Genomic DNA, 22,730 nt, shown 5'->3' on the forward strand with positions numbered 1-22,730 from the left:
ATTTTTCTATTCGCTTTAGGCACTCAATATTTTTTCTCAAATACGATGCATATTTTTATACAATTTAATACGAGCATTTAGGATTTTAATTCTTCATTATTTTTTTCTCGAATTTCAACTTCAACAACATGCAACATTTTCAAAAATCTCCAAAATTTACACATATTATGTGCCATAAATTTTTTTAAAATAATTTTAATAAAAAATGTCCTCATGTTAAGGTATGTAACATCATAGTGTTCAGAGACACACAAAGTTTCAAGATATTTGAATTAGTGGTGTTTGAAAAATGTTCCTTATCTAACAAAAAACTTAGTTTTGAGAAAAGAGCATTTTAGTGGAAAACATTAGAATATATAATCCCTGCCAGCAGCTTATATTAAAATATTTTGAAAAATATTGCTAACACACAGGTAGAACAAAAACTTGAACACAGTTGTACGCAAAAAATTTCACAGTATTTGAAAATTGAAAAATTCGAGAATGTTTGTTGGAATATTTGCATACACAAACCCCCTTAAACATTTAAATATAAATATATATATATTTATTTATTTATAAAAATATATTATATATTAATTATATATTATATTAATATATTATATATATATTTATAACAAATATGTAATAATTATAATACAATATATAAATAAATATATTTTTTATTCTTTTATTTTCGCGTCGATGCTGTTTTGTAAAGTAAATATATTTCTAGCGATATTTATATTTCTTAGGAGATAACTTTACACACTAAACTGTTAACATCTCACAATTGTTAGACCTAAATACAGGACGTCCCTGAAGTCATGGGATAAACTTTAAGGGAAGGTAAAATACACATAAAGAAGCATTTTTTGTGTAGCAATGTTGGGTCGGAAATGAAAAGTGTTGGCGGAAAAACTCATTTTGCAAAACTTTTGGTCGTTGCTGCAACTGTTTGCGAAACAAATACCTGCTATCTTCGAAAAGGTATGCTAATCACTTGCAAGACGCTGCAAGACCTATATTGATGTCGGTGGTGACACACTTCAGCACTTACTGTAATTATTAAATTAAATTAAATCTTTTTTTTTTCATTTCCGCAGCATTTCGTGTTTTTCCGCCAAAACTTTTCATTTCCAACCACCACATCGCGATACACAAAATGCTTATGTATTTTACCTTCCCTTAAAGTTGGGCCCATGAGTTCGGGGACACCCTGTTCAAAATTCTGAGTACAATAAATACATATGGATGTCCCAGTTCAAAACGACAACAACTCAGAATGTTTTGAGATACAGTCAAAACTCAGTTTACAAACTCAATTCGTTCCTAAGTCCGTTCGTAAACCACCTTGTTCGCAAACCGAAATAATTTTTCCCATAGGAATCGATGTAAATGAATATTTTTGTTTTTGGGACTCCGAATATTTCTAATGTGATTTTTCATAATAAATCTTATGCATAACCAACGACTGTCATCAAACCAACACTAAAAAAATTACCATAATTCGAAAGAGATGAAATTAATGAAAACTATTTGAACTTTTTTGATGAAACGAAAAGAAAATGAAAACGCTACCTGGACAAAGTCTGGTTTCGTGAATATTAATCGTCTATAATCTCAGTCCCAAAGCCCTCGAAATCGCCGTTTACAACTCCTTCTGGCCACAAAATATTTCCAAGCCAAACTGATCTGTACTGATCTTACGAACTGTGTTCGTAAACCAAGATCGGTTCGTAAACCGAATCATTTTGTTCGTAAACCGAATCATTTTGTTCGTAAATCGAGACGATCGTAAACAAATGTTTGACTGTATCTGCATTTTAAAGATACAATTTGTATGGAACTGAATGAGAATCAACTCAGATTTTATTACAGTAATGAGAGTATGAGCGGAGGGAGTTGTTGCCATTTTTTGTGCAATATGTAGAAGCATTTTCCACCGTTCTCATGGCATGCATGAATCAGAAATAAATATTCTGAGTTGTTGCCCTTTTTGAACTGGGTAGTCGATTTATAGACTGATAAGTTTTGTACTTATATAGCAATATAGGTACTATATTATAATCCTTATTTAAGTCATGCAATAAATTAGAACATCTCATGATCGTTTTCGCATACTTCAAATATTAAAAAAAATTAATTTTACTTGATTGAAAGCTGTGAAATTGTTCAGTTATGATCTCACTAGTACGTTGAATAAATGACCACGTTCATTTGAATGCGATAAGAATTGACAAGATAAACGCGAGCTTTTTCTTTGTCGATTCGCACCTTTCCCTCGGTTTAAAGTATCATATTTCAGATTCTTTTCTCCTAAAACATTTATTACTTAGCTATTTTTTTCTCAATGGAATACAAAAGATCTCTTTTTTTTTGTTATCGTCATTTTGCTTCTTTTTTTATTGCTCTAGAACTGAATGCCCCGCCATCACCGACGAGCTTCTTTATATATGCCTTAAGGTCGGGTTACAAACCCTAAAGAAAATGGCATTTCTATTGCGATTTTACAACCCGCAACCATGAATTTCAAAAATTATAGCCAATAAAGAATGACCCGCATTTTCTCTGAGGGAAATTCTTTTCGGGAAAGCGAAATTTCCTTTTTGCAACGCGTTCTTTTTACCGGAAACCACAGTTTGAAACGACCAGACGGCCATTAAGAAAAAACACGGTTGTGAGGTGTAGAAATGTCTCGCTACTTTTTCCAAAAATGCCGTGAAGATAGTTCTTTCAACTGCAATAACCGTCTTTATCAGGTAGCGTCACTATATGTTCACAAACTGAGACACGAAATCAAAGAATCTCTCTTTCACTCTTCTTTTGGTGTGGTATTGCTTTCCGGCAAAAACGCATTTACGATCTCACTCGGGGCTGATTTCTGGTTAGAAAAACTTGGTCAAACCGTAAGTTCATCAATAATAAATCCGACAACTTCTCTGCCCCCTTTTACGTATCAAGTTTTCCGGTCTTTCTAATGTCGGCTTATTGCAGCAGATGCCTATCGGCATTGCCTGAATAATTGAAAGGAAATCCTGCAGTTGCCCGTGGCCAACTCAAACATTCCACGTTCAATTATTAACCGACGAGCACCGAGTAGTTTATGAGAGTAAGATGCCTCAACGGGCTCTGACGATATCTCTTCCATTTCCTACCTCTTCCTCCCATTCACTTACTCGCCCATACGTGCAAACGCACTAACGCGTGGTTCGTTTCTGCGAAAAGCCAATCTCATTGTTGCCCTTCCCAAAAGCTGAATACAGTTATTAGATATACGAATGAGTCACCAACGCAGCAGAAGCCTTTGAAACTTCCAAGCTGCCAAACTGAAAGCCGTTGCCAGAACGCTTTTGTTCTTCTGAAGCATCATTCTAGAAGTGCGTATTGTTATATGGAATCCATATTTTCAGTGTCGAACAATAAAATGTAGATAGAGCATATCCGAGCAAATTCCTATGGATTTCAGAGGTAGTTGGTTTATTTGTGATGAAACAGGTACCTAAAATTTAGCTAAACTAGAAAAATAGAATACTGACCATCCAAGGCCTGAAATTCTCATTCACCTACAATATTTGTTTGAAAAATATTCTGTAATGAATACATCCATGGTGACTCTTGATATTTTCAAAAGAAACGTAATTTAATGTATATGAATATTTTCTAAACAAAATGTAAAAAGAATGTACATAATGCAATTTTATTAAAAATATATTTCAAGTTTACTATTTATAATATGTGTTAATCATGAAACTTTACTTCTTTATTTTATGGCAATCATAAACTCTACTTAGTTGAATTGAAGTATTTTTACAATAAAATAACGATTCGTTAATATAAAATAAAATAACATCTAATTAGTTACGATTCAATCGAAAAAGTGCAGATTGGAAATACAATTTAATGAGGTGTTCAGAATTGTACAAAAAAGTATTTGAAGCATTGTTGGTACTTATACAATCAGTTCAAATTGTTTCCATTGAAGCAACCATGTAGGTCACAGGTGATCAACCTTTTCTAGACGCGAGCACTACCCATACCAATCACCAAAAAAACAGCTTTCTTACCGCAAGTTTGACATAAGTATGCCTAAAATCAGCATAATTTTATCCTGAACGCAATTTGCACAAGGACGTTCATCAAATAGGTGCGACCACGAAATCGGACACGATCTCTGGTGCTTCAGGGAGAACCGTGAACAGGTTGAAGAGATGCCTGATGATCCACAAGAATAATTAGTTTCTTAATATTCACCAGTATGACCACACATTACCCGATGTATAACCAATTTAAAAAATATATTTTTTTTGAGTCAGGTTCTGTATCTATACAGTTTCATCTCTCTTCATTTAAGGTATCCGACTACGTTCGAAGGCACTTTTCTTTAAAATGGCAATAAAGTGAAATTCAATAACATTCTTTTTGGTAGAAAGTGTCCCAAAATGGTGAAAACAATAATAAATTTTAGACTACTTATGTCATTTTCTGTGAAAAAGTCATTTTTATGTCAAATATTAATTCATGTAATATTCGAAATCCGATTTCGAAAAATTCTATGGATGGAATGCTTTGTTGCTTTCACAGTACATAAATTAGCAATGCAAGTCATGAACTAAAATTTAAAGGATTTTATGATATGCTCATAAGTTACTCAAATCTGTTAATGTACGTGTGAATCGTTTGATAATTCATTCTACATATCGTCTATAAGACACTATAATCAGACAAATATATGTGATACACTATAGATATTAGTTCATAACCTCAACAATGTATAGCAAAATATTATATCAGCATTTCATAATGATACAACGAATAAATTTTTAGAAATCCTAAAATGTCAAAAATCGCATTTTTCGTATAAAACACGTTTAAATTTTTTATTCACGAACTACTTGTATGAAAAAATGCAACACCAAAGTGGACGTAACTTCGATTCTAAGCGTCATGTAAACAAAACAAGGACTGTTTTTGGAATCACAAAAAACAAGCTTTTCGTAAAAAATTAAGGAAATAAAAAATAAAAATCGATATCTTCTTCCAAAATGACGATTTCAACGCAGTCGAATAAGCTCAAAAGCAGCAGAGCTTTTACCCTTTTATGTTGGGCATTTGTGATTCCATACTATATTTACACAAATTAGTTGATTGAAAAAATAAAGAATGTCATAAAGAGTACGTTTTTTTTTAATATGCAGTTACTATAAACTACAAACAATAACTGATACAGTGTTCTAAAACTCCGAACAATAAGAGAATCTTTCTGCCGTTGGGACATCATGCATAGCGATTGCCAGTGCCCGGATGTTGATGATATTTGAAATTTTTTGCAACTTTTTTTTTTCACCGTTAATGCAAATTTTTTAGCTTTGGGGTATTTTTTAGCATTTTTGAGATATTTTTCACTTTTCAATTTTTTTGACAATGGAAAGGATTGAAAAAATTATATGAATACTAATTGTGTGCATTGAGCACTTATGAAAAAAATAAGCTGGATTTCTTGGAAAATAAAAAGATGTTTTTTTTGGCTTCTTAACGTTTTTCTCAGGGATATTCCTGGGGGAAGGGTTTTAGTTTTTTACCACAAAAACCCTATTCCTCAGTGCGCCAGTCATGGCTCCCATATCCACCAACAGGGCAACACCCCCACCATCCCCGGTCAGATTCTTCATAGTGAATTTCTTGAGAAGAAACAAACCCAGGGCCAGAGCCCTGTCAGCCCCACACTTGTGGGAACCATAGCAACAAAAGTGATCTGAATTTTAACCCGTTTATTAGAAAAATCGTTATTTTTGTGATGAAATCTATACGTCCAGAAAAAAATTTACATATGATTTTTGGATGGTGTCAAAATTTTATCTTTCAACTTTAACATAATCCGTTTATTTTCAAGAAAACTTCGTTTTATTATTTTGATGACATTTTTTTCAATTTTTAGTTTATTTTTTCTAGTTTTTAGGGCATTTTTTAAAGTTATTCTTTAAGATTTTTTAGGGCAAAACATCCGGACACACATTGGCGAATACTATTTATTCTCTATTTAGTTTTACGTTTACACAGCGCCATCTAGGATACAATTGAGGTACTCAAAATCTCGTTAAATTTTTTTTTTAAATAAAAGGCTCTACATTGTTAATATTTTCCGAAAGCACCGATTTTTCTCTCTCAAAACTGAACACCTAACTGAAAAAACTCTTAATTTTTTCCAAACGTTCTTCCGTTGGTTATTATTTAACCCTTAAACGCATAGCTTTGCATCCAGAAGAAAAACAAAATCTGTAAAATTTCAAAAAATTCAACGAACCATGAAAATGATCGAAAATACAAAAAAAAAAAAAAAAGATCTTCGGTGTTCAATAATATCATGATTTCTTCTCTAGTCAGCAATGATTAATAAAAAAAATTGATAATAATTAATATTAATAATCAGAATTCACAATTTAAATTTTTATATCAACCAATGGCAAAAGGTTGCAAAAATTCCTTTTTTCCAAAAGGTGAATATTCCTATTAAGACCTTCCCGTGGAAGAGTTCACGTGGTGATAAAATCGGACAAAATTCAAAAATGGCCTGAATGTTTACAAATTATCTACGAGTATGCACCAATTAAGCCAATTAAAAAAAGTGAAAACGTTGCCGTTATCAGTGCAAACACTGACATTAGAACAGGGCTGGACAAATCGAATAAAAATTTAGTCACCATCCGAATTTCTTAGCAGTCAAGCATGATTTCCCCCAAGAAGAACATAATCTTTAATATTTTTCTTTTCCGCGAGGGACTCCCTTCCCATGTTGGAAGACACATTATTACGAAATCAAAACATTTTGCGTCATACTTACACTTCAGTTTAGCAAGGATACGTAAAAAATTATAGGCGCCAATGCCGATTTTCCAGTCGCCATGTTGACCTGGTGCCTGGGATTTGTCAAGCCCTGCATTAGACGGTCCTGTAGATGAAGATCTGGATCTATAAGATCTGGTATTTCGAATCGCTGCCCACGGTCATTTGCACATGTATAGCACAGTTTTTAAAGTCGTATTGCTGATAGTACACGTATAAAATTCAAATTATATAAGACAGTTTTTTTTTTGAAAGAAATTATTAGGAACGAGTAAAATTTTACTTACATATTTATGTATTTTATCTATCGCAAAAAAACTTATTATGTAAGTGTTTCTTCTAACTCTTAAATTAATATAATAATCAACATAAAATACATTTGATCCATTTGAGCGTCGACTTTCTGATTGGGTGCGAGTATAACAAGCGTAGTAAGCGTAGTGTGAGTAGTGTAACTACGCTTATTAACAAGTGTAATACGCGTAGAATTTGTTTGCGCATCTATTTTTTCACGATGCATTCTAAGGTAAATGAGCATTTTTACAAACATAATAGTACATACAATCTGCTAGAGATCATCGAGGAACAATTTTTACGATGTATAGAGAAATATTCCTTATACATATAGGGCTACATGTATAAGGAATACTGTAATACTGTAAATTTGAATCTAATTTTAGCAAATTGTGATAAGTTTTATACGCTGGATATGATTTTTTTTAGTTTTTTAAAATGCCGTTTGCTTATTCAATATGTATAAGTTTGTGGGGTTTTTTTTTTCTTTTCATTTTAGAAAAGATTTCATGGAGCTAGAGAAGGATTCCTCTGCCTCTTAGTGACGGCTGTATTGCTTCTCGGCCTACGATTGCATCTGATGGGAAGTAAACCTCCGGATTTCGCACCAGCAGACAATCCTGCTGCAGACAATGTCAGCTTTCTCACACGATCACTGACATTTTTGTACTTACCAGCTTTCAACTTCTGGATGATGCTTTGTCCGAAATGGCTTAGTTTTGATTGGTCAATGGAGTCCATCCCTCTTCTCACGAAAGTAGCAGATGTTAGGAACTTCGGAAGTGGATCCTTCTACATGAGCTTACTTATTCTCGTAATATGGTTGATAAGAGCACTTCATTATCGCCGAAAATGGACTGAAAATGATTTCTTATGGGATATCTACAATGATTGCGATGAAAGTCTTGTATCCAATTCTAAACACTATATGTCTGCGCAACCGAAAGAGTCAAAGTGGTGGCGTGATCTGTTTTCTTGGATAAGGGGTCGATTTGCTTCTTTGTTTTCCAAGAACACCGCATCAAAGATTTGTAACAACAATGATTGTGGACACACTAATATGAATGGACATCGCACTGGAATCGCTAATGGTCACGTTCATCATGTTCTTCGAGGTAATCAAGTAACCGCATATAAATATACTGCAAAAAAGCACTGGAAGCTACAAACGCATGCTATATGGACTCCTTTTTTGGGATCCGCGGATGCAGTTACCTTCTCATTGGCTCTGATTGTCTTACCGTTCATTCCAGCTACTAATCTGTTTTTTTACGTGGGTTTTGTCGTCGCCGAACGAGTATTATACATTCCGAGTATGGGCTTTTGCCTTCTAGTTGCACTGGGAGTCGATAACTTATACAGAAGGCAAGAACGTTTGTGGCGTAAGAAGGTTATTATGGCTGGATTCTTTGCTTTACTCATCATTCTATCCCTCAGAACCATGCGGAGAAACAATGACTGGCTCAGTGAGGAAAACCTCTACCGTTCTGGAATCCCAGTTAATCCACCGAAAGGTGCGTATAATTATACATTAGCATTCATCTTCAGAGAGTATTTTGTACATCGAATACCATTAAAATTTTGCTCATGCATTTAAAATATTCATTTTATTTCACTCCTCCGTAGTGCCACACAGAAAATAATCCAATTGTACTTACACTCTACTGCAAATCACAAGGTTCTTGGCGAGGTGTTCTTCACGCTCTAGGATCACTTGATAACGTTCAACATAAAATGATTGTAGCCAACGTAATTAAAATGATTGCAGAGAGCTAGTAAAGCGCTAGAAAGTTGAGAAATTTTACTCCGCACCTAAATAGATAGTAGGAAGAATGAATAATGAAATCGTAAGGCATTGTCTATATTCACAGAGATTTGAGAAACAAACTTTTAATGAAAAGTGGTTATAAAGGATTAGTCCTTAACGCGTGCCATCTTAATTGTATTTTAATTTTAAAAATAACTCCAATATATCATATGCATGTCACCAATAACATGCGAAACACGAACTGTGAATTTTCTGGCTTTTATTAGCGACGTTACACAGGTGTCCAATGCGGCCTTTATTTCATCAACCGTCCATCATAGAGGTATGCCTCCAATTTAAAAAATGCGTTCAAAAAGCGTTCAAAAATTACTCTACCAGTTTTGAGAGTGAAAATACAGTGTGTCACAAAATAAGAAATCGAAATTTTTACACGATCCCCTTGTTCTCTAACTTCCAATTAAAAAGTTGTTGTCCTGAGGCCAACACAGAAAGTTAGTGGAACATTCGCTAAGACATTTTAATTCAAAAATCGGAGAATATTTATGAAAGAACAGCAAAAACTAACGGACACCGCTCCTTTTACTCATTTATGCTATCCTTTCCTAACATTTCTGCAATTTTTGAATTCAAATATCTCAGCAAATATTGCACTTAGAAATTTGCTTTTTTTTATTGTTGGCCTAATTAGACACAGGACAACAATTTTTTAATTGGCGGTTAGAGGATAGGGAACCATATAAAAACTAGATTTTTTATTTTGTTTTACACACAGCATTTTCCCTCTCAAAACTGGCACAGTGTAATTTTTGAACGCCTTTTGAGAGTTTTCAAATTGAAACCGTTTACAACGGACGGTTGATGAGATATGATGAGGTGATGACCGCATTAGCACTTATAGGACACCCTGCATAGTATGTATATCGATTTGCATATACTATATCTTTGGAATTACTTTAAAAATGAGAGCACTCCGATATTGGTTGCAAGTTCTATGCTATGTATATATACTGTATATATATGCGCAATTGGGAATTATTTGAAGAAAGAAAGAATACAGCAAGAGTTAAATAGAACCTATGCAAGTCGTCATCCGGGGTAAACCCATGCATGGTTCGAAAAGGGTATTTGTTTCTGATGGCTGGCTATGCCTGATCGCATTAAAAATGCCAACCCTTGTTCCCTGACACCTGCCCTCTCAAAAACATGTTGGACGAAGAAAAAGCGAGTAAAAAATATATTGAAGAAAACAATATTTGAAAATATGCAGAGCTTCAGGTTATAAGCAAAATGAAGCATGAGAAAAATATATGCAAAATTAACAAAAAATACAAAAATTACAGGGAATTTTTACAAAAATTATAAAGAATAAATTCAGAATATAGTAAAAAATCATTCAAAAGTCACCTGACATAACTTAAGAAGGGGAAATACAGTTGTGTTGTTTCAAATGTGTAGTGTCGTTGAAGAAGTCGGTGGGTATGCTATTGTCAGATACCTTTGGAAAGATTGAGAAGTGCTACACTGAATTCCTGCTTATTATTACATATGTGGCCGAATCTACTTATCTGTGAAATGAGAGTGTTTCTGTTCGAATATTTTAATGTTGATATTCGAGTGCCAGGGGCTTAAACAGTTAACACAAAAGTTGAAGTCTTTTCTTTTGTCGTATAAGCCTTTAAGAAGGAAAAAGTTTTCAACTTTTTGTTAACTGTGAAAGCCACTGGCACTCAAATATTGGCATTAAAATATGCAGAAACACTCTCATTTCACAAATAAGTAGATTCGGCCACATATGTAATAATAAGCAGGAATTCACTACAGCACTCCTGAATCTTGATTGGCATTTTTAATGCAATCAGGCCTCTTACAAAGTTTATTGGAGACCAAGTACTCTGAGTCCCCAAGTTCCAGTGCCTATGAACAACCTGGTATACGTAAGATGAACTTTCATCGATATATATCCACAATTGGCATTAAGATAATCGAATTTACATGATTCGGGAAAATAAATCATTTTCTACTCAAAAAAAGACTAATTGAGCAATTTTAGGAGCTAATTTTTGAACCATTTCATTTATTCATTTTCCTGTTAGAAACAAAATGTTTCTGTGACACCACAACCGAGAATTGTCTCCTACCAATCGATACAGTGTGCCCTTGTCGAAGTACTTGATTAAAGGTGTCCTAATAGTTCATGGTCAATGCCGATGAAAATTTTAAACACCTCAATCATATGTCCTCGACAAGTACGCTCTTCTAATGAAAATATATTCAAAAAAATGTAGGTGGCACTACACATAACAAGCATTACACAAAAACAAACTTTACGTCAGGTTCACAACACGTACAACCAACATGTATCAATTCGTTAGAAGCTCCGCAGAGGAATGTGGACGAGGTGCATGTATGGTGTAGAAATAGTGACGCTAGAGCTCTTTTTTTTTTTATTTCATACTGTACGCCACCCAGGTTCTTTCGACCTTTCTCAATTTTAGCCACTGGCTCTTCACTACTCAAAGTTGATTGGCAGGGGCTTTCGAGATGAGCCGTACAAATCCACTGACAGTCATTTTATAAATGCACTTATTGTGTCACTGGTTTCACTAATTTCCAAAAAAAATCAGTCCCATCGGTTGTGAAGCGCGTAATGTTGTTGATTTCAGGGGTAGCAGCTGAAAAAAAGTTTAAAAATCCCTACTTTAGAAGAACGCGAAGAGATAATATACCGTTTTCTTCGATAATTACAAAAAAGGAAACCCCTTTAAAAACGTTAATATTTATTTAAATATTAATAAAAAATACATCAGATCAGTATAAACACGTTCCAAATGAAAGTAGAATCGAAATGTTAATCCCATATTCTTTTTCGACAACGCAGAAAATAGTCACGACAATAATTGCTGTATCTTGTAGCGTGAGGGAATCATCATAGTGAGCACTCATTGCTAAATGAGGCGAGAATCGTTTCCGATTCTTCACAATGCGTTCAGCCGTAAAACAACGAAAGTTAAATAAATTGGTTTGTAACAGCGAATATTCGCAACTGAGTTGCAGCGACGTATCAAATCCAGAGAAGCGCGAGGAAATTTCACATTTAAATTCGGTTTCTTTCGAATAAAGTTCCGTTCCATTTGGAAATATTTCTGTAAATATAAAGTTAATACCTCTAACATTGATTCAGGTGTTTTGAAAATTGACGGTATCAAAAAACTTTATTTTCAAATTATTCAAGGGAACATCTTATACTATTTAGAGACTAATTTATTTAACTATCAAGTGTAACTAACTCAGAAGCCGTCATTATTCATTAAAATAATTCATACTCTGTTAAGGTTTATGGTATCATTTGATTTGTAACAATATATTGAACGACCTCAGAACGGATTGAAGCTTTGGTTTTTACTCGCATCATTCGTCTGAATTGTTTTTGACATGGGGAAAAAGCGAAAAAAATATATTTTTGATAATAACTGTTTTCTATAACGACCTGGAAACTCAATTTCTCAAATTGCCTTATGAAGAGAGAAAAAACTCTGTGTTTGTGCCTTTTTTCCAAACTCAAAGACGCTACGTCTGAAACTCAAGTGAAGCTAATTTTAAAATGAGGACGCTTTTCAAAAAGATGAGAAATCACGAATTTTTTAAACTTTGAGATTTCTTTTGGTGGTACTTGTTAGTGATGTGGTGTGTGTGTGTGTGTTAGAGAAGTATGTACCGCAACGTTGCTTTACTGTGCTTTTTGAACGTAAATTTAATTAAAATTTTCTTTTTTTAAGTAATTTATTTTTATTATTTTTTAAACTTAGCATTAATTTATTTTATTATTCTAGAATTGGGCCATAGATCCCCAATGAGAAGACCGGGGGGCCCCATTTGGGAACCGCTAATCTAAATTTCTTATCTGTTAAATTCAAGGAATCCATAATTAAAAGATCCTATTTTAATGTCGCCTACAGGCAAAACCAGTCATCAGAAAAGTGTGAAATTTTGTGTCGGACTCCATGGAGTGATAGGAATTTGTTTCAGGGGGAAAATGCGTTAGTTGCACGTGTCGACACCAGAGGATGTTTCACTTTGAATACCTGTAGTAAACATGTAAATTCATGTGATGTCACGCAGCAGCTGTTATAAAACCTACAAACATTTTCGCGGAGATCTTGTTTCTCAATGTGTTTGCTGCTCACAATCACGATAACTTTACGAGATCGCGCTTCCTTGGTCAAATTATTTTACCAAAACAGCAATTCCGCAGTAACTGCTCTACGGAAATATCGGACTTGGAAGAGGATTGAAAACGGTCCAATGAATGTTAAAAACCTTCGGAGTGCGATAACGAAATTTGAAACCACAGGATCGTTGGCTGTTCGTCCTGGAAGAGGAAGAAACTTAGGGTTATGTGATGTGGATTTACTTCATTTATTCTCGGTCCCTACTTTTACGAGGAGTTACGTTCTACAGATCCCGCGGCATGTTCGATCACTACGAAGTGATATGCATTGCTGTTACAGAATGAAATTATTCCGGCTCTGCAAGCACGTCATTGCCTTGCAGACAAAATCTTTATGCAAGACGGAGCTCCTCCACACATTGCAGTGTGTGTTAAGAATGTTCTTAAAACACATTTTACAGAAGAACATGTCATCAACCGGCACTTCCCTAATCTATGGCCTCCTCGGACCTTAATCCATGCAATTTTGGCTTTGGGGATATTTGAAAGTAATTCGTGACAATCCAAGAACTTTAACTGACCTTAAAGGCAGCGTTTTGCGCCACGTGCTGAACATTTTCACGCATTCCCCGCACACACTTCGGTCAGTTGTGGAACAAGCCATCTTGCGATTTCACATGGTATCTGAAAATGATGATCATCATGTGCAACATGTTTTGTTGCAGTAACAATTGTAAAAGTGTTTAACAATTGTTAAAATTGTAAACGTTTGCCTAAATGTGTCATTACTTAATAAAACGCCCTCTGGTGGCAACATGGGCAACTAATTTTTATTCCCCCCGAAACAAATTCCCATCACTTTATGAAGTCCTCCACAAAATTTCACAATTTTCTGTGATGACTGGTTTCGCATGTAGGCTACTTTAAAATAGGGTCTTTTAATTATGAACGCCCTCTTTTTTATGACGAATTCCTGAAGTGTTTTATCAAACGTATGGTAGAGGGTTTAACCGCGCGAATTATGTTTTTACTTATTTATTATTAATAATTAGTTATTTATTCACTTATTTCGACTATGGCCTTTACCCAAATATACCTCTGGAAGTAAAATATTTCTATAAATTCTCATTTGAAGGAAAGAATCAACCTTCGTCTTTTCGCGGTATTTCATTTTTCAAAAACTGCTCAGGACCAAATGTGGTGATCCTTTCAAGAGCTGCTTACTCTGAAAGGTCTCATTTCCCTTGTGCGATATTTAAACGAGAGAAGACGTAATTTTATTGAGAGCGCTTCCCTTCTTGCTGTAATTGGTCTCGCGAAACTGATTGACAGTCAGATTGCTTGAATTGAGAATACATTGGTGAATACGTTGGAGGCTTAAGTGCAGTAATTTGTTGCTAAACTGAGTTTGGAAGGTTCAATGCCATATTGCTTGTCAATTATATCAGCAGTGACAAGGTTCTTTTCTTCGAAAAAGCGGATTTCTCTCTCTCTCTTGCCGCACTATACATATCTGATGTCAAGAGGAGGCCTTGTACGAAAGAAGACGTGAAAATGTCAATAAAGTCCCTGATTTATTTCTTAAAACGAATGCGTTTGCATCGAAAATTTGTATTGGACATACTTTTGTCAACCCAACAATCTAACGCGGTAAACGAGAACATATTTGGCTGTTTGGATTCAAGTGCAATCGATATTTCAACAGTGAAGATTTGAAATCGCAGTAAATCATGAACTCTCAGAACATACGAGAAACAGGAGTTGTGTTTTCTTAGGAGTTAAAATTACTCTTTGAAAGAAATGATGGTTGTTGAAATCCCATCATTTTAGAACAAAATTTTTCATACAATAAATATTTTGCCATAACACTACGTTAATTTGAAGTTAACTCTGATTGATTTGAATAAATCAATTTGGAGGAAAATTTTTATTGGAAAAGGAAAACTACTTTCATTTAAAAGCCTTTATCCGGATTATGGAATTTTTTTTTCTTTCATTTTAATAGTAAGGCTACTACTACTGCTAAATCACATACGTATTTCGTCCACATTCCTCTGCAGAATTTCTAACGAATTGGTACATGTTGGAATGTGCGTGTACGTGTTGTGAACCTAACGTGATGTTTGTTTCTGTATTATTCTTGGTATGTGTAGTGCTACCCCTTCCCCCCATCTGCCATCAATTTTTATAACTACTAGTGGAGTGCAATGATTAAATAATTTTATCATTTCGGGCCTGTTGCTCTCTGTGGCGAGACATTTAAAGGGGAGATCGGCTCGCATTCGCGCCTCCACAGAAGTTAGGAACCACAGAAGGCCGAACTTTACCCGACCACAACTGTGGCGACGGTGGGGTTCGAACCCGGGTCACCATCGTCACTATGACCATTCGACCACCACAGCGGCTAATATTAAGGCTGGAATCCTCAAAATTAGGAACATCATACAAATGTTACAAATATAATTAAATTCAAAATAATAACGAACTTAAACTTATCTTTCCTTTAAAAATTTAAGTTATATTTAATTTGACTTCCCCTGATTTTCGAGTAGTGAGTCACGATAATTTGTATGTTTTAGCTTATGGTAACCTGGCTAATATATTAAGTGGCCAAGGCAAGAAAGCTGAAGCCGAATGGGCTTACAAGAAAGCTCTAGCACATCGATCCAACATGGCTGATGTCCGATACAACCTGTAAGTATGCTGCTAAAAATGCAACTATTTTTACTACTACAGATTAATTTATTCATATTCAAATTTCTATTTCGCCTCGCACGATAATCAAACATTTCTCAAAATTTACACCATTAAATATACTGTGTATCTAGTATAAATATATTGTGTACCTAAATATCGACTCGATCCTGAATTTTTTTTGTGAAGTAACAGTATCAAAAAAGATAGTGCATTTTATAATTTCTGCTCCAGTACAAAATAGCACTCGGTTCTGAAGCATATAAAAGAACAGAAGAGATATAGAATCATTCAATACGCCGTTTATAAAAGCTGAGTGAATGATATATTATGAATTTCTTTTAGTATATCGGTTTAATTTTCAGAAAATCCACGTTCTTTCAATGTAATAAGTCAAAAAGAAGTTAGTTGTTGCTCCGTTAATTTTAATCAATTATTTATGACTTCTGTAACAAAAGCATTGAAGCATTCTTTCCATTTCTGTAATTATGTTGCACAAAAACATATGCAAATCGTGTCGAATAAATTATCCATAATACTGCTCACAACGATTTGCAGCTGAAGAAATTCATTTCAATAGATATTTTGAAATTTGTTCTTTGGAATTTCGGTGAAGTTTTCGCTTTACAATATTAAACAAAGCAATTATTTTTGAACGTAAGGTGTTTTCCCAACAATTACTCTTCATTTATTTCATTCACATAAATATTAATAAAATTTCAATTTTCACTATAGTTTCAAGTGGAGTAAAAATGTATATTCGTCATTTAATTTTTTCCGTTTTAGTGGAATATTACTTCAAGAGCAAGGACGATACGAAGAAGCGTTGTACAGTTACAAGTTAGCAATTCAGTTCCGGCCACGTCTTGCAAGTAGGTTAATGCAAATGGGTTTTTTTCTATTATTTCATTCACACATATAGCAGATAAAAAAAAGTTTGTGAGGAAATTAATCGAAACACAAAGTCTCTTAACGTTTTTAATCATTTCGAGCTAAATCTCTGTATATTCATTGTAACGAGTATCTTTTAATTGTGAATCAATCATGACAATTTCCTGCGTGTCATATTTAAATTTTTCATGATCTTGTATTGGTGTTAGTGAAAAATTGCTATGTATACTTTTTTTTTTTTTTTTTTTTGTGGAATCTCGCAAAACTTGATAGAATATAAATGAACGAAACTTACTCATTTTGCCTTCATTCCGCATTACGTAAATTTAATTTTGAATTTTTTTGGCGTGTTTTGCAAAAAGAAAAACAATAAAAAAATTGTATATAATGTGTCAATCGAAGAAATTCTCCACAATTTTTTTAAAATCTTTTCCTCATCAATAAGGGTCTTGTAGGCTTCCAATTAAATCTCTAGTATGGTAGGGTTTCTTAACAATAATTGCATGATGCAATTTTATGCGATGTGTTTGTTTCGCTTTCATTTTGAGAATGCTCAACCAGAAAAATCGAAGCGTACAAAATATTTGGAGGTTGGGGGCAAGAGTTGCTAGACGTCCTATAAAAACGAGATTCAAGAACATTCGCATGCATTGCTTGTCATATCCATAAATTACCAGGCGGCGGAGGGACCATGCCCCTGTCTCTTAAAAACTTATTTCTCTTATAGACTGATGTCACACTCAAAGTTTTCGTTTCACTTCTTTTGTATTTGACTTGTACTCTTTTAATATGCTAGATTGAACAGCGAGATTCCTTATAGCAATGCTCATCGATACTTAATCGACTTCCGATAATTTATCGAAATTAATTTAAAAACTTGTTTTTTTCCCGCCTGATTCAATGAATAAAAAATACTTGTTACATAGGCATTGCATATTTCATACATATGAGCAAGCCATTACCACGAAGCTGCGCATCGAAATCTTGTTCACTAAACCAAAAAAAATGTTTCGTTTTTTTTTTCTGAGATTTTTTTTCTGCTTATGAAAAGTTTACAAAGTAAAGACAAAAGACAACAAAGCACAGCTTCGATAAGGATTGCTGCAAAAAAACCTGCTAATTATGCATATTATTAGTTTTTTTGTACAATAAAGGGCATCAATTAAGTGTTTCGTTTTTTTACTTTTTTTTATATATTTTCATTATTATTTTTTTTTTGTTTCTCTTCGCATAAGCTGAAGCTCTCTCTTGGGTCATTATTCATTTGTCTTTCTGCTCTCTTTCTTTCTTCACTCGCCATCTCTCCGCCTGCCAAAATGTAATAGCATCATTTACCAAATGCGGATAAAATTGAAGTTTTGACAAGGAATAATAACATGCTGTGCGAAATTAGCCTGACGGGAACGTTAATTATCTAATCTAGGAAAGGCGTTCCACTTTTAAAAATGAAATAATGCTACTTATCAGAAACGCTGTGTTTTATTTTTCTCTGAAATATTTCGGTAACTTTTTAATATGTTGAAATTTCCTGCGTTTTGAAACCTTTCATTACGAGGTGCTTAGAAAGTTTGCAAAAAGTCTTAAAGCCATGCAGAATGGATCTTTTTCCTCTTTCTCTTTCCATCTTTCTTGTTCTCTTTCTTTAGAAATTCCTCGAAGGTGAAGTGAGCGCTTTGATTGTAGAAGCTATCTATGGTTCGTCGGCGATCGAAACGACGTTCGCTGATTTTTCCATTACTCAGAAACTCTTAATTTTATCGTACAAATATAGCCAGCAAATGCATAAATTTTTGAAATAGCAGCGCTGAAGCTTTTGTGGTATTTAAAAAATGAGAAAGATTTCAAAAGAACTTTTTTTTCAATAATTTTATTCACATTATACTGAATTATGAGATTCCTCCAATGCAATCACCGATCAAACGTGCGTTATATCAAAGCAATTTTTAAAGTCGGCTTTTGATCAAGTGCTTTCACATTCTGGAAAGCCGCCTGAAGTCAGTTCTTTTTGTATCAGTATACATAGAGTGAAATATTTTTAATTAAAACCATACTTAATAACTATAGACTAGTAATAAAAATTAACTTGAGTCTAGTAATTAAAATTTCACTCATAAAGTTAAAGTTAATATTCATTAAAAAATATTTAATTTAAGCAGAAAAGATTGCTTGTATTCAACAGATAAAACTTACGAATAATTGAGCCATATAATTGATGAAAAAAGCTACGCAACACTTCATTATCAATAATCACTTGTTCAGTTTCGAAAACAGTCAACATTTAAAAAATACATGAATATTGAGGAGCTTATTTTAAAAATAAAACATTTTTTCTTTTTTTTTCGAAATTCACTTTTAAACGTTTTCTGTGAACCTTTGGGATACGCTCTATCAGATTATGCAACAGGATATATTCAAACGGCAATATTTTTGGTAGAAACGTGAAGTTAGTCGTTTCTACCGAAAACCAACATATCCATCTCGCTCCTTCACTTCCGTATTTTTTGTAGAACCTCTCGATAACGGTCACCCATGGGACCTAAATTTTTTTAGAAGTGTCCGTTAGTGGAGGTGTCCGCTAACGGGAGGGTCTGTTATGGGAAGTTTCTTAGCAGAATGATCGTGTTTCTTATGTCAATGACGAGAAAGGCAGTAAGGGGTATGTGCTAGGTAAAACCTTCTGGAATCAACAGGTGATGTAAAAGTTTCCAATTTTTCAGACTTGGCCAGCTCCAATTTCAATCAAAATGTTACATTCCCCCTAATTTTCTTTCAAAACAGAACATTTCCAAATTCAAATGTAGATAACTCCTTTGAATGTTGATCTGGAAACATAGTACTTAAATATTTTTAGACCAATTTCGTATGCTATCTGTTGGGCTAATTTCTACTTTTGTAAAGCAAATGTATTTCGGAAGAATGTGTTTTTCACTTGTACTGTAAATTTAGCAAAAGTGGAAATGTTCCTTTTGAAAATAAGCTCCTCAATTACGTTTTAATCATCAATCTAAATTATGAAACAAAGTCCAACTGTCAACAAGAAATTTATAATTATTTTGCTCAATGAAACTGACTGTGAATTTTAATAATTTTATTCCATTCTTCTTGAACTTCTTTATTTGAATCTGTTTTGAAAAGATATGATATAAGTATCAGTTTTAACTGTATATATATTATACTCACATAGCTGAGTTTCCCAGTATGAAACATCCAGTCAATTACGAATTAAATTTAACAGAATTTTGTAAGAAACTTGTTCCAGGTATGATATGACTGGAGTCATACATACTATGTGATGAAAGTTGATGTTATTAAACTGACTGGTATCAGCGTAAGTATATGGAATTATGAATTTCTTTTATTAGTATTAAATTCTAACACAATTTCTATAAATCAAGCCTGTAAATGTACTTTTGTATGACAATGTGCAAACTAAGGTATTGAATGTTACCGAAATAGTTCCAAAAAAAAAAGCAATGCAAACGTAATTATTTAATTGTCAGCTGTGAGACATTCGATGACCACGGACAATCTCTGGTGAGGTATTAACTAAATCACAATAAGAATCTTGTTTGTTTATGAATAAATACGGGAACACCTACGTGTAAAAAAATGCTATTTTCTAGATGTAAAGTAAGCTACATATACTCGTCCAGGTGGTTTAACATTGCTCGCTTTTTTCTGTACTGAGATAGGTATATACATTCATGAAAATTATCACACAAACAATTATTAAGACTTAGTGACTGGAGGTTGAAAAGCGGTTCTCTCACAGTTCTCAATTTCAAAATATTTGTATATTATATGCAATAGTTCAATTCAATTCTTACACAATTACTGTTTATATTTTGAATAGAAATAGATATTGTGACAGTTAGGTCGTTGTAACTGTTTTTTCCATATGTTGTGTTGTTTTAAATGAGTGTTAGGGCTCCAAACATCGAAATGTGGCATCAAAACGATTGTTATTTAAATTGAAACAAAAGAAAAATGAAACTTGGTCCTCACATTACACAAGTCAAGTTTCGAAATTAAAACCTAAAATTTCACTACCGGTGGTGAGGATAATTGCATTCCAAGGTATATCTAAAATTTGCATATTTGCATTTGTTTCTATTTTTTGATAAACAGGATGAGATATAATTCATTTATAACAATAATTTTAATGAGTATCGATCAGACTTCTATTATTAAACGTAGTTTTATCCGCCTGGACGAGCTGTTAGTAGCTCTAAATTCCGTAGAAAGCCTATTGAAAAGGTAAGTTATGTTCATAATGGGTCGAGTCCTCCAGATAGTTTACGATTAGTTTTTATAAGAAATTTGTGGAGCCACATTCGGAATTGGAGCCCTAAGTTCTGTACGCAAATCAGGTGAAATAACGCATGTGTTTTATTTTAGTGGCACACTTAAATATGGGCTTGGTTCTCGGAATACTTGGACGAAAAGAAGAAGCTGCGGAGGTGAGTGTCTTAGAGGCATACAAGTTAACATACATAATTTTGTTTTCGATTCGATTTATAGTTTTCACATTACACATTATTGCTTATAGTGATTTTTTTCGTGTAAGGAGATTTCTTGTAGAATTATAACTCAGAAGTGATAGTATTCATCAGAAAAATATTAAATTGCAAGTCACTGTATGAAAATATTTTTTTAATTAGTTATTAACTCATCGAATAGGTTTACCGTCACTGCGCCGAACTAGATGGAGCAGGATTGAAGGATCCGAAAATGCACGAAACTACCAGAATTTCAGCACTTTTTAATCTTGGACGCCTCTATGCAGATGAAGGAAAATACCAAGTAAGAATCGTAATTTCCAAAGACTGTATAAATTAACCTGTATTCATTTATGAATAGTATTCTCTATTGGTGTGTCTATAATAGTCTCTATATACAAGTATAAAGAATTTTTTTCTATGCAACTATATTTTTATCGTTAAGTTCTCATTTTCATTATTCTTGCGGAAGAAAAAAGTATGTTTATAAATTCTCTTTTCAGGAGGCAATGCAAGTTTACTATGAAGCGGTTCAGAAAATGCCAGATCACTATCAACCACAGTCACTTTATAATATGATGGGTAAGAAGATCCTATCATAAGCAATATCACATAATAACTCTCTTTCAACAAAAGAGACGTTCTGGATATTATGACGAGGTGAGCTTGGAAAGAAAAGTCTATTAATGTCCCGTGGGAGTGAAACCCTGGTCCTCTTGCAATCCCGACGAGTGTGAAACCATTACACCATGGGAGACACCATCTTAGCATCTTTACGGCACATGTGACGCGCTCAAGTATAAGCAGACTCCCTTAACTTCAGCGAATGGCCCCCAGATGGCGACAGAAGAGATAGGTGATTTTTTCAGACCGAAAACAATGTTTTAAACACATTCGTTTTCGTATGGGTTGTGACAATATATGAGATGCTTGACGATAGAGAGAAAGAATTATCTGCGTATAAAGAATAAAATGAAGTTAACCCTTTCACCCTTTCTAAGAAGTATATTTCCCAACGAATTCATCAATTTTTATGTGTCCATGGTAACCTCTCATTAGAGCTACCATTTATTGATAACTTCAAAAACAACAAAAAATATTAATTTACGTAAATAATTCAAAAAATTAATTGGCTAATTAATTTTATTTTTTTTATTAATTTTATCTAATAAGCAAAACGAATTTCTCTCTTTTCATAAATAAATCTGAATCCCACAACTATTTTAGTATATTATTACTACAAAAAATTCCCTTTAAAATGTTAAAAAATTCTAAAATAGAAATCCTTCCATATGCGAATTTCCCAGGACAACCGGAAGAATCAAAAACTCATTTATTTACCTATAATTTTAATAAAATAACTCTTGAATTCTGGTGAGATTACATGAAGGCAATGACCTAAGAAGTAGGTGTAAAACTAGCTAATTATATCGGTACATTAGTGAACATTTGCCGAGATACTACTCCTCTACCACACCAACTGCAGTCATATCGCTATACAACAATATACTGCCGCCTGGCAGTCCAGTGGTTAGGGAGCTAGCTTCTGACTGCGCAGGTCTGGGTTGGAATCCCGTTTCGGGCATAGATGTCT

General features: G+C 33.7%; 1 protein-coding gene across 1 annotated transcript in view; it reads left to right on the forward strand.

Annotated features, from left to right (window-relative positions):
• The window catches only part of LOC149085544 (protein O-mannosyl-transferase TMTC2-like), a 288,116-nt gene that overhangs the window by 255,311 nt on the left and 10,075 nt on the right, over positions 1-22,730 (forward strand). The window contains exons 6-11 of the mRNA XM_089233613.1: positions 7,616-8,630; positions 15,632-15,746; positions 16,533-16,618; positions 21,036-21,097; positions 21,318-21,440; positions 21,640-21,718. Of these exons, the coding sequence (XP_089089739.1) occupies positions 7,616-8,630; positions 15,632-15,746; positions 16,533-16,618; positions 21,036-21,097; positions 21,318-21,440; positions 21,640-21,718 (1,480 nt within the window). The remainder of the gene's footprint in view (positions 1-7,615; positions 8,631-15,631; positions 15,747-16,532; positions 16,619-21,035; positions 21,098-21,317; positions 21,441-21,639; positions 21,719-22,730) is intronic.

This window comes from Pholcus phalangioides, unplaced genomic scaffold, assembly GCF_987345545.1.
Source record: "Pholcus phalangioides strain wild (caught in Gottingen) unplaced genomic scaffold, Ppha-v1.0 ptg000007l_1, whole genome shotgun sequence".
In the NCBI taxonomy this organism is placed as follows: Eukaryota; Metazoa; Arthropoda; class Arachnida; order Araneae; family Pholcidae; genus Pholcus; species Pholcus phalangioides.